The 13300-nt window shown below is 32.8% G+C and overlaps 1 protein-coding gene across 5 annotated transcripts in view; it reads right to left on the minus strand.

Moving 5' to 3' along the window:
- Positions 1-13300, minus strand: part of LOC128168363 (uncharacterized) — a 36449-nt gene that overhangs the window by 10779 nt on the left and 12370 nt on the right. Inside the window, exons 1-2 of one of the 5 annotated variants that reach the window (XM_052834616.1) lie at positions 3700-4245; positions 393-503 (exon numbers count right to left, since the gene is read on the minus strand). In XM_052834616.1, the coding sequence (XP_052690576.1) occupies positions 393-474 (82 nt within the window). In that variant the 5' untranslated portion in view covers positions 475-503; positions 3700-4245. Of the gene's footprint in view, positions 1-392; positions 504-789; positions 879-3699; positions 4249-13300 lie in introns of those variants that run through there. The other 4 variants (XM_052834618.1, XM_052834619.1, XM_052834621.1 and 1 more) reach the window with 4 other exon arrangements.

Genomic DNA, 13300 nt, shown 5'->3' on the forward strand with positions numbered 1-13300 from the left:
TAAGTCGTTAATGAAAGGCTTTGCATCAGATAAATTTCTCAGACTTTGCGCCACCATTGTCATTAACTTTTCCAAAGTGATGAAAACAACTTTATTTTTGTTGGTGTTCAAATTTAATTGAATCTTAATATTCAGTACATATACTTAGTCTTAGATCAAACTCCCATCCATTGTTAATAGTAAAAGTAATACATAAATTTTAAAGTAAAAAAACTGGTTAGTTTTAACATTAGTGTAAATCTTTAAGGAATAATCAAACTTAATAAAACAAACAGATTTATATCATAAGATTGTTGTCAAAATCTGCAGAACTTCTCGTTTCGTAACCATTTTGGACAAAATACAAAATATTCATACATGTAACTCAAGCTTCAATACGGAAACGTACAAACCTCCGAGTTTATTGAAAAACCATCCAGTTGCTGCTGAGTGTACCAAAAATGCAATGACAAACACGCTGCTTTCTTGCATCATTTTCTGAAGTTTGATCACTCACGATAACACTGCAATATCAATGATAACATATCTCAAAGAGTCTGAAAATTTTAACTTTGATAAATGGCGGTACGTTTCATGCCAATGAAGCTAGGGGGAAAGTGCATTTTGATGAATTGAGAGAGCAATTTTACAGTTTTCTTTATTCTGATGCTGTATTTGAACACTGATGTTTGCATGTGGGATATTCTTTTCTCTGAAAAATTAAAAGTTATTGAACTGCAACATCTAATATGTAATTATCATTTGACAGGTTACTAAAAATTCATAATTAACACACACACACACACTCACTGATAGGAGAATAGGTTCCATAGGTCGTGAGTTCATGTACTGGCCGGGGTGGAGGTGAAGCTCCCATAAGGTGAATATTTCTGTGCTTTCTGTATATATATGATCTCTTATGATTTGCGATGATATATGGTTTTTATCCCACGAGTTGCATGTGTGTTTCCTATAAGCGAACCTATTTTTTATCACATGTGTTCTACGCCTTTTATCAAACTTTTTATAAGATCTTCATAGTTGTGAGCCCCACACCTCATTTACCAAATATCAAGCTTTTCAAACAAACATATCATTTTCAAACATATTCTTATCAATCTATGAAAAGAGGGATTATAAAACAGCATTGAATGCTTTACAATTATAACTCTAGACTTCTCAGTTTTTTTTTCTTTCTTTTTTGTGTGTGGGGGGGAGGGGGGTTATATTTTCAATCTACGTTAATCTACGTCAAACATCCGACTGAAAGAGGATTGTTTATCTGTTTTTAAGCAGACATTTAATTTTGCGTCATCTGAAGTCTATAAATTCTGCATCATATGTTTATTCTATGCCCTTGCCAAGGCTTTGAAATAGAAAACAACTTGTTAGAAAAAATCATATACCATTACAAATCAATCTTTTAAGTTTTAAGTCTGTTGACTTACGAGTAGAATCTTTTTAATTCAAGGCTGCTATGTCATGTCAAATTGTTTAAATTTTCACAAATATAATTACCAGTTCTTAAATTCTACCTGTAGTGCTTATTTTGATTGTCGTCTATTTGAAGTTGTGTGACAGTTTTCCAAATCAACAGAAAAAAATGTCTCAAATAGGACAGCAATAGTTATACTAGTACATGTAAATTGGCATTGAATTAGCCGCCTTAGATAGTCCCTAAGTGCCTATTAACTTAAAAAAAATGGACCATAGTATAAATCTGTCACAGATAATGAAATAATGGATAAGTAATAAATAAAAATAAATAAATGATAAATGAATGATTAAATTTCTAGAGGTAATGAAATCTTTGCACATTTAAACACAGAGATCTAAGTTTCTTTATATTGATTTGTTGAAGAGTTATGTAAAAAAAAATTCCTCGAATATAACTGCTTTAGTATACGTACTTCGACCGAGGCAGCAGATCTGGAGAAACACGATATTATAACTGGTTGTTGACGTCGATGCCTTAAAACAAACTAGGACTATGGTAGCTTTATGGTTTCTATGATTAATTTGATTAATTCCAATCTACAGAATATGAAATTAACAAAACACAAAAACGGTGTATACTTCACATTTAATAAGATTCATTGTATGATGATCAATACATCATTAGTTATGAAGATAAAATCCTCCGTTGTCATAAAGTTGATCTGCACCTGAAGATTATGCATTTTTGTTATTTATGTCTTTCAACTAGCAGTCCGTAAAACAATTAAAAATTCATGATTTTCAGGCTTTCGGTTCTGTAAATTAATGGCCATAATAATGCTTCTCAATTTCAATTTGTTTATTTTCTCAAATCATTAAATACACATGAACATGAGGTACAAAATTGTGTTATTTGCATGAAATTGTAATGTCAATGGTCTTATTAAATATAATATTATATTACAACATAGTAACACATGTTTCTAGTCTATTCTTTAAAAACGGCTGATCAATCTTTTTTTATGTATATATATTATATACCTCAAATTTAAACAGTTTAGAATTATTTACATAAACCTTTTAATCATGCAAGTGCCCATATTGGGTTTCAACATATAGAATGTTTAGTGCAATGATTTTGCAGAAAATTGCTGATCTATATTTTTTTTAAAATGTGGGGATTTTTATTTATTTATTCTGATTATCATGTTATAGGCAAAACTAAATGTTTTTTTAATATTTGGTTTCAACAAATTATTCTCAGGTAATTGATAACAAATACATTAACATGTGAAAACAGACTCTAGCCTCCTGACCACTCAGGTGTGAAAAATCAAAATGTTGGCCAAGTGGGAATTGAGAATTTCAGAATGTTGGCCAAGTGGGAATAAACCATGTCGTTATTGTATTTACTTTGAAATATTTGTATCTCAAATGTAAACGTATACTTTTTTGAAAGTGATACCTTGTAAATACTAAGCATAGCTAGCTTCACTGGACAGTTGCGCCGCAAGCAAATTAAAAGCGGGGTGGGGGGTAGACCTTATCAGAAAAAAGAAAGGATGATGAGTATGAATAAGTCTAACTTTGCATATAAAGTGTAAAAAGCAGGGGGTGAGGCCGAGCCCCCTCACCCCACACCCCCAGGTCCGACGCATATGCTGGAATATGAAGTCAGTTAAGTTTAAATCTAGTTAGAAGGTCGTTAGGCTTCTCATAGTTGTTGTACTAACCAACCATTTTTATTTTCAATTTTTTTTTATTTATAAAAAAGTGTTTATATATAATAGTTGAACAATTTATTTCAATAAAATATGACATTATTTCTATATTATTCTAGTCTTTTGATAATAAATCCTAGTTTCAGTTGGACCTGTAAAAGGTAGAGCTGTATTTTTTATTCCCGTACAACCTATCCGATTTTTGAAACACAGTAAGACACAATATCAGTTTATTCACCCTTTGTGTTTGTTCACCCCTCTGTCTGCCTTTTGAGCGCAACACGAGACAGATATCATTCAACGAAAAATTCGGTGCAAAAATGTTTTAATGAAACTTTAAATCGCTACCAGGCAATGGTACTTGGTTAAATATTTAAACGCACTTTGGACTTGAATTCCTGTATAAATTCTATTTATGAACCTGGCATATTTATACTGTACAGAGGATACCAAAAAAAAAAACCAAGCAAACAAGATTTATATCTGCAAGACTGTTTTCTCTCTTTGTCATGCAACATTTTTGTGAATGAAATCAGATTGACTATTTCTTAAGTTTCCTTACCTGTGTGCAGATTGCCTTGCAGATGCACTAAAATGAACATGGTTAACAGATCCTCCAAACCCAGTTAGACGATTTATATTTCCCGGAAAGTACTCATTCACACACAACAAATAGAAAGTGCTCCAAAAACACAGTCACTTCTCTGAGATAGAACCCACATCAATATGCGATCGGGTGGTGCTGTCCTAAATAAAAAAGGACTTACCCGGCAATGTGTATCAAGTGATGTATAATCAAAATATAAGCTTTCAGACACTCCGTATTGTAACGCGTAAACTTCTTCCTTCGAAATGTTTACAACCGTTCAGATATAAACGTCATAACAGATAAGAGACGCTTCAAATGAATTTCGGGCGTGTTACACAAAATGAAATATAAACGTTATTTCTAAGAAATAAATCGATACTGTGTGATACTACATTTATCAGTTCGAAATCAAACGTCTATCCGACATGTTTAAGTTCTCAATGGAGGCCTTTAAACGTTGATAAATAGGTTATATTTATGTCATATAAACCTACGCAAAAGACACATATGAGATTCCCAGTATAATTTTGAGTTAGCGATAGTAACTGTTCTCTCTCTCTCTCTCTCTCTCTCTCTCTCTCTCTCTCTCAGAAGAAAACCCTAGCTCAGTGATTTATATTATCATAAACCATACAATTTAGGGGTATATACTGTACGCCACAAAAGGTGGCAATCATAGCAGACGATAATCACAAATCCCGAGTGAACGGGTAATAAATTTTTCCCCTGCAATTCTCTTTTCCTTTGCCCCCCCCCCCCAAAAAAAAAACAACTTAAAGTTATTTTAATTGTTTTAAAAGACAAAATCAAACATGTACATCGTCGCTTCATGGTTTTTTTGCCAAACGAAATGTTCTAATAACATCAAAATCCAATCAAAATGAAGTAATTCAGCTGTCAGTTCTATATGGTTCTAAAACATTACTGATTTAAAATTGGTAGTGAGTCTCTAGGTCTCTCTCGAGATATATTAACCTGCTAATCAAAAAAATTCATAACCTTTTCTTTCGAAAAAAAACCTATAAATTTTAAAACTTTTTTAGCAGCAGTTCAACATCGATATATTGTGTAATGAAATCGATTAGCAATAAATAGTTAGATATAAAGATATGTTTATTACACCTAAGTATTGATCTAATCATAAATATCACATGTCAATATTGATAGTCTTCAAGTGAAAAAAAAAAACTTTCATTTGTCAATGTGATATGATCAAGATATACTTTATTAATTTTTTTGTGGTATCTTTTTACCAACCACCCATCTTCTTTTTTTAAGACAATACTTCTGTAAATAAAGTATGTAATTTTTGTAACCTCTGTAAGAATGTTAATGTGTTAAAAACTACATTCTTTTCTATTGGAAACAAAAGCTCCATACTATAGGACACAGTGTTTTTTTTATCTGAGTGATATCAATGAAAAAACGTCTGTTCGTATTTATTTTAATGACAGCTGCTGTATACAGAAAAGGGCAAGTGGTGCTTTTTTCACAATAACCTAGTCTGCACATCAACAAAGGAGCATCTGAAGGATGCCTTAAAACAAACTAGAACTATGGTAGCTTTATATGTTTTCTTTAATCGTTCTCACATTGTTTGATAATAATAATTCATTTGTTATAATCATGTTCTTTTATTGTTTTAATGCATATGCCCGCCAAGAACCCTTGATTGGTGAATAAACATATCTATATAACATACCCTCCACAACCACAACTGGAAAATAAATATAACTGTTACATATCTTTGGCAACGTTCTAGTAGGGGATGGCTTAGGTTCGTATAAATTACAAATGACGTGCGGACAAAGTTCATTCTCTACATATAAATAATTAAAATACCTTTAGTTATTGTTCAGTTTAAACAACATTAGTTATTGTTTGGTGATAAAGGAGTCAATGAGAACTATATAAATCGGAAATAATTTGACTACTGATAGCCATAGAATAAGTGGGACATAATGACCTACTTGAGGATTCTGATAAAACTTCCGTTCAAGATCCCTTAGCTAAACTTGTTTTTATGGATCAAGGCCTCTGAGTGTGCGAAGTAGATGTGATATCGTCATGGTATTTGTACAAGAAATAAAACCACTGCGTTAAGAATTGCAACAGCCCACCCCCCTTCCCATCTAAAAAAGGATATGTATTGTCCTTAAGGTATTCGGATAATGTTTAAGTATGTACTACAATAAGTTACAAAAATTACATAAAGAAATGAAAAGTGATCTATTTCTTGGACGAGACAAACCATATCTATTCAGAGCTGTATCCGTTGACAATGCAAGTTTAAGGAAGCAAACAGAAGGACGAACTGACGGATGGACATAAAAGCTCATAAACCATTATACGACCTGATAAGACAAGCTCATTAAAAAACAATCGGAAAAGTCATTGAAATTAAAGAACAGACAGGCAATTCAAGTGAATCACTGGGCACCTAAATTCAAGTCTGATTTTGGTTTTGATTTTTTGTTCTTTTTATATTGTTGACTTTTTTTTAAAATCTTTTTTGTTTGTTTTGTTTTACGGACGGCACGGTTATTCACTTTGGGGATTTATTTGCTAGTTACTGATAAAATATCAAGTTCCTGTGGTGATAACAAGGAAATGGTGCAAACCAATCTTCCCACGGCATCTACTAATCATTTTTATGGCGAACACATTAAATATGAACATGGAATTATAGTGTAACTTCTGTCCAAAAAAAAGAAATAACACTCAAAATAATGAAGATTTATTCCCTGCAGGTTGAGGTTTTTTGAAGTCGCTTGTTCATTATAAATTGAAAAAATAAATTGACAGTTTTGTGAAGTCAAATAGTTTGCCAGGTTTTTTTTATTTAATTTGTATTAATAAGATATAACAGGTTTTCATTTCATTTTGTTTTTTTTCGTTCGTTTTTTTTCTTTTTACACATTACAGCACCGAAATAGATAAACCTCACGCATTCCTATTCTAAAGATAAACATGTACACATATTTCTCGAGTTCTGAGAATAGAGCGTCATTATGGCCCGTTATCAAACCGAACATACGCTATCTATAACAGAAAAAACTCACGAAAATATAAAACCGGAACAGTTGGGACTTGTTTTTGTCTTGTTTTTCACGACCCAGACACCGGCAATCCTTACACGATTAAAGCGTCTTTCTGTTTATAGTACAGCAGCGCTTTGAGATTGCAAGTTACATTGCAATAAAGCGCTTTTTGTAAAAAATAGTTTTGAAACTGTTTAGTAGAAATGAATAACACATTGTATGTTGATAAAAAAAAAAACTCATTTAAAATGTGAACGGCAGATAAAATGTATATCGCTATATACACCCAATAGTCAAAAAGATGTACATGCATATGCAATTTATTTCAATTGTATCCAATTAATGTTCTAACTATTTAAAACTTTGTCTCTTCCAAATCATAATACATTTCATTTAATATCTTATATAGCATTCACCTTTATTAAATCATTTTTCTACACCAAATTAAAAAATATGGCGGGTGGGGGTGTGAGAGAATGACCAATTATTGAGATTTCTATGCAAGGCAGGGAATAATTTCAATGCTTAAACCCTTGATGAATAACTAAATGTGGCGGAAGAAAGGGTAAACTATGGTAATGCAAAAACAAACTACTCTCCAAATTATACTGAAAAGCAAAATAAACTAGAATTGCACTAAACAATTTGGATATTTTTTATTTCAGTATTTTATTATAAAAAATCCATAGTTTGTTTTGTGTTAAAACCTATATCTCTTCCTGGTGATTCCATTAATAACTCTAATAGAATATGCAGTCAGTTTAGACTTGCTCAAGTCTATATGTTTCTGTATTTTCTTATTCATTGCAGTTTTCACTGTGTTTCAGAAATTTTAAATTCTTCTCTTGTTAAGGTCTTCCGTTTTCAACGGAAGACCTTGTACTGATTCTGTTGGTAATTCTTTTTATTCTTTTTTTTCTTCTAGACGTTTTTTAAAACTCAAATATCTTGCTTGTTTGTTGTCCTATAACGTTCAAATTTTCAGAGCTTATTGGTAGTTACTATTTCTCAATATCTAAGGAAAATCGTTGAAATCGACACTTCCGGTACCGAGTAATTCCCCTTTTCCCCAAAAATATAGGCATTCTTGTGCACGCAAAGGCTCTGAAACCGCTCACATCATTTGTTACAAAGTCGCAAATCTTAAAAATAGAGAGTTTGAACGTTGTCCTCCGAGTTTTGTTTTTACAATTTTCCTCCTTTAAAGTTTCAAAAAATTTATTTGAATTTCTGTTTCAAAAAATGCTGATTTTTGGTTGTGTTTTTGTTATGTAGCTCTTTAGTTTAAAATTTATATAGAGCAAAATATGTGCAAAGTATCAAGGGCTTTCACTTGACACCATTGAAAAAGGGCTGGTCCTTTAATTAAGGGGTCTAGAGCCCTTAAAAGTCTTCGCTTTATAACTCAAAAATGGTTAATATTTCGCTATAGCTGTCGATAGAAAAGTTGTTCATTATTGTGTTATCAATGTCGTTACAAAATTATTTTGTACCGGTAATGCGTAATATGAGTGTAAAAAGCTTGTCTTGTTAACATGTACCTATATTCATTTGGCAAGTAAGCGAATCGTCTTCGTGCGCATAACGTACATAAATTAACAGCTTAAAGTGTACCAGCATATACGGGATGCTTTAAATCATTTGAAAAAGTGTCTAAAAAGTATACGTGTACATGTTTTTCTAACAGCCTTTTTTTTTGGAGTCACCTGTGTTTAGGTCCTATAGTGGACAACCGTTAAAAAAAGCAAAAACGAGAAAATATAAACGTTCTTTTTCTTATCTAGTGAGATATATAAACTAGATTTAAAAAAAAAATAACTTCCATGAAATAGATTTGAGTCATTTTACTGCAAGCATTTCAAATCGACCTAAATTCTTAGCTGTCTGCGTCATTACATAACCCATCTCGCCCGCGGCCGAGAAAATCGATCGTCAAGGTCGCGGCTGGACTACCTAGCGGTCAGCGGTTATCTAATACACAAGAATCGCGTCTGTCATATGTGATTTTATTTAGCCGCAAACACTAGAATCGTACACAATGACATTAAAGCTTACTCTTCTTAATTTGAATTAAACGATAGAGTGTCAATAAGAAATCGTTCTGTTTAATCATAAAAGCAATGCCATTCTCGAACTGAAGCAGTATCAGACAGATAGATCAACTGTGGGATTCAAGGGGGAAAAAACTTAAATTAATTAGAGTTTAGTCATCATACTGCAAACATTGTAAATCTTCCTGGGTTCTGAGCTTTCTATGTGTGTTTTACATTTCCGTAAGTTATCCGATCCCTCATCCGCGGCCGAGGAAATCGGTCGCGGCTGCACTACCTAGAGGTCAGTGGTTATCTAATAACAAGATATATATACAAGAACTGTTTCAATTTTATGTTCTTAAAGTTTGTTCACCTTCAATTTATTTAATTAAACATTAGAATGTAAATTGAGAAGCCCCTCTAAAAATTGATAAAAGCGATATTATTCCAAATCAGAAACATCATCAATTCTAAAATGTTCTAAAAACTATACATTTACTAATAATGTTATAAACAACAAAAAACCACAAAGATTAAACCTTAAAATGATGACTACCCCTAGAACATAGCCAAGGAGATCCCGCGCGAGTGGACAAGTGATCCGCGGTAGCTTCGTGTTCTTCTACATGTACTTTATCACACGTGCATGTTTATTGATATTTTGTACGATTCCAACTATTTGTTTATTCGAGATTTTGACCGGTACATGTAAGATTGACTTGTGTTTCAATTTAATTTTTTCTTATTTACCCACGAAAATTTCCGCTAAATACTGCTGAGAGGTTTTATAGATATCGTAGAAAGTAGTTGAGGTCTTCATAAGGTTGCACATAAAATGAGAGAGAGAGAGAGAGAGAGAGAGAGAGAGAGAGAGAGAGAGAGAGAGAGAGAGAGAGAGAGAGCGCGCAAAATTGGAAGAATTATTTAGCCGAATTTAGAAAATGAAACAGTCCCCAAGCGTTCAAGGCAGGATGAAAAAAATCAAATATTAAATTAACACATGCGGTAGAGGCAATTGCAACTTCTCTGACCTTTCCGGCAAGTTTGAAAAAGCACCTCGAATGTATTAACATCACCAGATGTTAAAATTTTATACAAAATGGAGTCGCTTCCCATTAAAATAAGTATGTATCGGCAAGAAGTCTTGTATGTCGTTTCTGTGTTATATTTTAGTGTATATTGATACCTTTAATAAAGTATAGCTCACATCTCAACATATCATAAAATGTGTTGTAATTATATCAAGTTTTATAAAAGGGGGGGGGGGGGAGTTGTCATGGACGCCTAGGTAATACATTCGAAGTGTTTTTCCGAGCTTGCCGGAAAGGCCCGAGAAGTTGCGATTGGCGGTAGAGGCTTACACGATAAAAGAATTGTCCAGAATTGAGGGATTTAGTGATTTTTTTTAGAATGTTCACGTTCACATGAGTTTTTAAACAAGATTTGTTTAGATTTTATCGGTTTCATGATCACAGTGCAAGGGCTTTATTTTTTTTCAAAATGTGGCGAAGACCTATTTTTGGCGACTACTTATCATGTGTACATTTTTCTCCTCAATGTTTGTCATTTTCCCACCCGTGTGTTTATTCGGTCAGTCTATGCTAAGTCAATCCGCTCCACGTGCGACCGAAAATCTCGTGTCGCGTCAGCACACATAGCTCAGAATATTGCCCCTGGGCTGCAGATCAACAATTGATAAATAATTGAGTAACATTTGGAAGGACGCTTTCACTGCAGCGGTCAATTGTTAAACAATAAGTGTCTAAATATTCGATGTCAATCAACCTCACATTAAAGGTGCGATATCGTAATCTGAGAATGTGGCTAAAAAATTAACCTGTTGAACACGCTAAACTTCTATAGTTATGAACAGAACTAGAGCAGAGCTCGTGGCAAAGCCACGAGTAGGTCTTCCGTTGTTGCTGCGGGTTGAAAATATATGTGATATGGTGTCAAACGATTATAATGACTAAACATTCAGTTCTGCTTTTGTTATAAAAACGTGTTGTGATTGAAAGACTGTATATTAAACGTGTTTTGAAAAAGAAAGGAAGAAAATGTTTTAGGAAAACTATTTGTCGAACACAGTTTTTGTAATCGTTTCAAAAATTCTCTAAAAAAATGAGATGTTTAATGGCGAGTTAAATTCTCAAAGGGTAGCAAGCATTGTTGTAAACAGTATGTACTCATGATTCATGTCAGGAATTGTTTTTTTTTTTTTTAAAACCGCACCCGCCTACAAAACACGTAACCTTTTCTCTGGGATAACTTCTTTATTTAAATCTTTCTAAATTTTTGAAGACTATGTGCAAGTTTAGAATTGTTACGTGCTGACAAAATTTAGTAATTAGTCAAAATTGAAGGCATCTCTGAACTTTTCTACAGGGAAATGTGTGTCGTCTGATATTATTTAATGATACAAGTAGACTTGGACATTCAAAATAATATATAATCAGCTAAAAAATAAAGGATCTGCGGGAGAATTTATGCAAAAGCCAGCATCTAAATTTTACACCAGATGGTGTTGTTTCATAGAGACACCGCTATGTAACGTGAAATTAAATAACCTTATTTACAAAAATGAATATTTTTTCTCTCGACGGTGTAATAATATGCAAAATCCTTTCTTTTATGTCAGTGGGTTGACTAATTAAATTGAAAAAAAAAATTCAATTGCGCTTGCGTAAATTGGAATTCTGGGAAGGAATTAGACAGTCCGTGTTAGAGAAATTCGAAGAAGTTATGAAAGTGGTCAGTTTCTAGATCAAACTGCGCATTGATGTATTATTAGACTATCATGGGTATCGTCTGTAGCCACGGTCCGGAATCCGTATGTGCAGTCATACATTGTATGTACCGGTACATCGATACACCTTTACCTCCTCATTTACAGCCATACAAATGAGGGTGCAACCTTCATATACACATGCATAGTATTATAGTTCTGGAAACTATTTATCTTGTATTTTAATATTGGGTATTCATTGTTCACCTAGAATTAATATTCCACTGGCTGTAGCTAACTTTGTAAGTAAATTAAGTTGCATTACAACCTCATAATACACAACTTCAATTAAAAGGTTTTTTTTATCAATTTTCATACAATTAGCAATAAATATAATCCTCAATAACGCACATCTATCTCACTTAAGTGTAACTTTCAGAAGCGCATTTATTTTTGGGAGGCAGATATGTCGCTATATTATAGTCTGCAAGTCAAGTGAATTATCATGGTCTTTCAAAGAAATAAGAAATCTGTCGACACTTGCAGTACTTTGATGATTTCTATGGCGATCGACTGCATTGCATAATGTAGTCGTATTTCCCACGAACAATATTTCCTTTGACTTCAAACTTTTAATTTTAATATTTTATAAATTATTCTGTTCATAACTATAAAGGTTTAGCGTGTTCAACAGGTAAATTTTTTAGCCACATTCTCAGATTACGATTTCACATCTTTAATGTGAAGATGATTGATTTCGAATAATAGTCTTATTGTTAATAAAAGCACCCTCCCAACTGTTACTCAATTACATATGTTCTGAGTTGTGTGAGCTAAAGCGACACAAGATTTTCGGTCGCACGTGGCATTTGAATTAACACAGACTGGCCGAATAAACAAACGGGTGGGAAAGTGAAACACGTTGAGTAGAAATTGTTGCACATAAGAAGAAGTAAAAAAAATGTTTTTTGACAGATCTGGATATCTTTTCGCCAATTTAAAAAAAAATCCAGCGCGAGCACTTATCAGCGGGGCGGGAGGGGGGGGGGGGGCGCAGCAATGAGTTCGCTTCCACACTGAAACGAACAACCATGTAGAAAAACTACAGAGTGATTAATATGTGACCGATAAAATTTAATCGTAATTCGTTTAAAACTCATGTGAATATTCTTTAAAATAATCATCAAATGCCTCAATTCAGGACATTCTTTTATCGTGCTAGCACCTACCGCAAACATGTAACATGGAACTTTGATTATAATTTGATTTGATTTTTAAACTACCTTGTACGCTATCGTATGATTAAATCCATGCTTAATCAACCGTACAAGTAAAATAAATTTATCTTTTCATCTTAAAACTATATAGACGTCGCGCACGGTGTTGGTGTTAATTTCGGTAACGTAAAAAACCCGTCAAAAACGTCATTTTCACTCATCATTATCATAACTTAATTAATAATACATTTCATTAACCACAACATACAAATAAATTAAAAAATAAGACCTTTAAGTTGATTTTTTTTCCCACATGTAAGAGATTTTATATTTCAAAACTGTTATATGAATAAATATTTGTAAGAAATATCAATGTTCAAAAGCATGTCATTCGCTCACAGCTTTCAATTCTTATTCCTAAATTCTTAAATGAACTTCCTCTGAAATTAGTCATATATTATAAAGAATAGCTCTTGATTCAAAAATGATATACAAAACTCCTTCATTCCTGAGTCTGTTCTACCCTTCTATGTTTCCTTTTTTCTTCATTAATGTTAA

This window comes from Crassostrea angulata, chromosome 10 (assembly GCF_025612915.1).
Source record: "Crassostrea angulata isolate pt1a10 chromosome 10, ASM2561291v2, whole genome shotgun sequence".
In the NCBI taxonomy this organism is placed as follows: domain Eukaryota; kingdom Metazoa; phylum Mollusca; class Bivalvia; order Ostreida; family Ostreidae; genus Magallana; species Magallana angulata.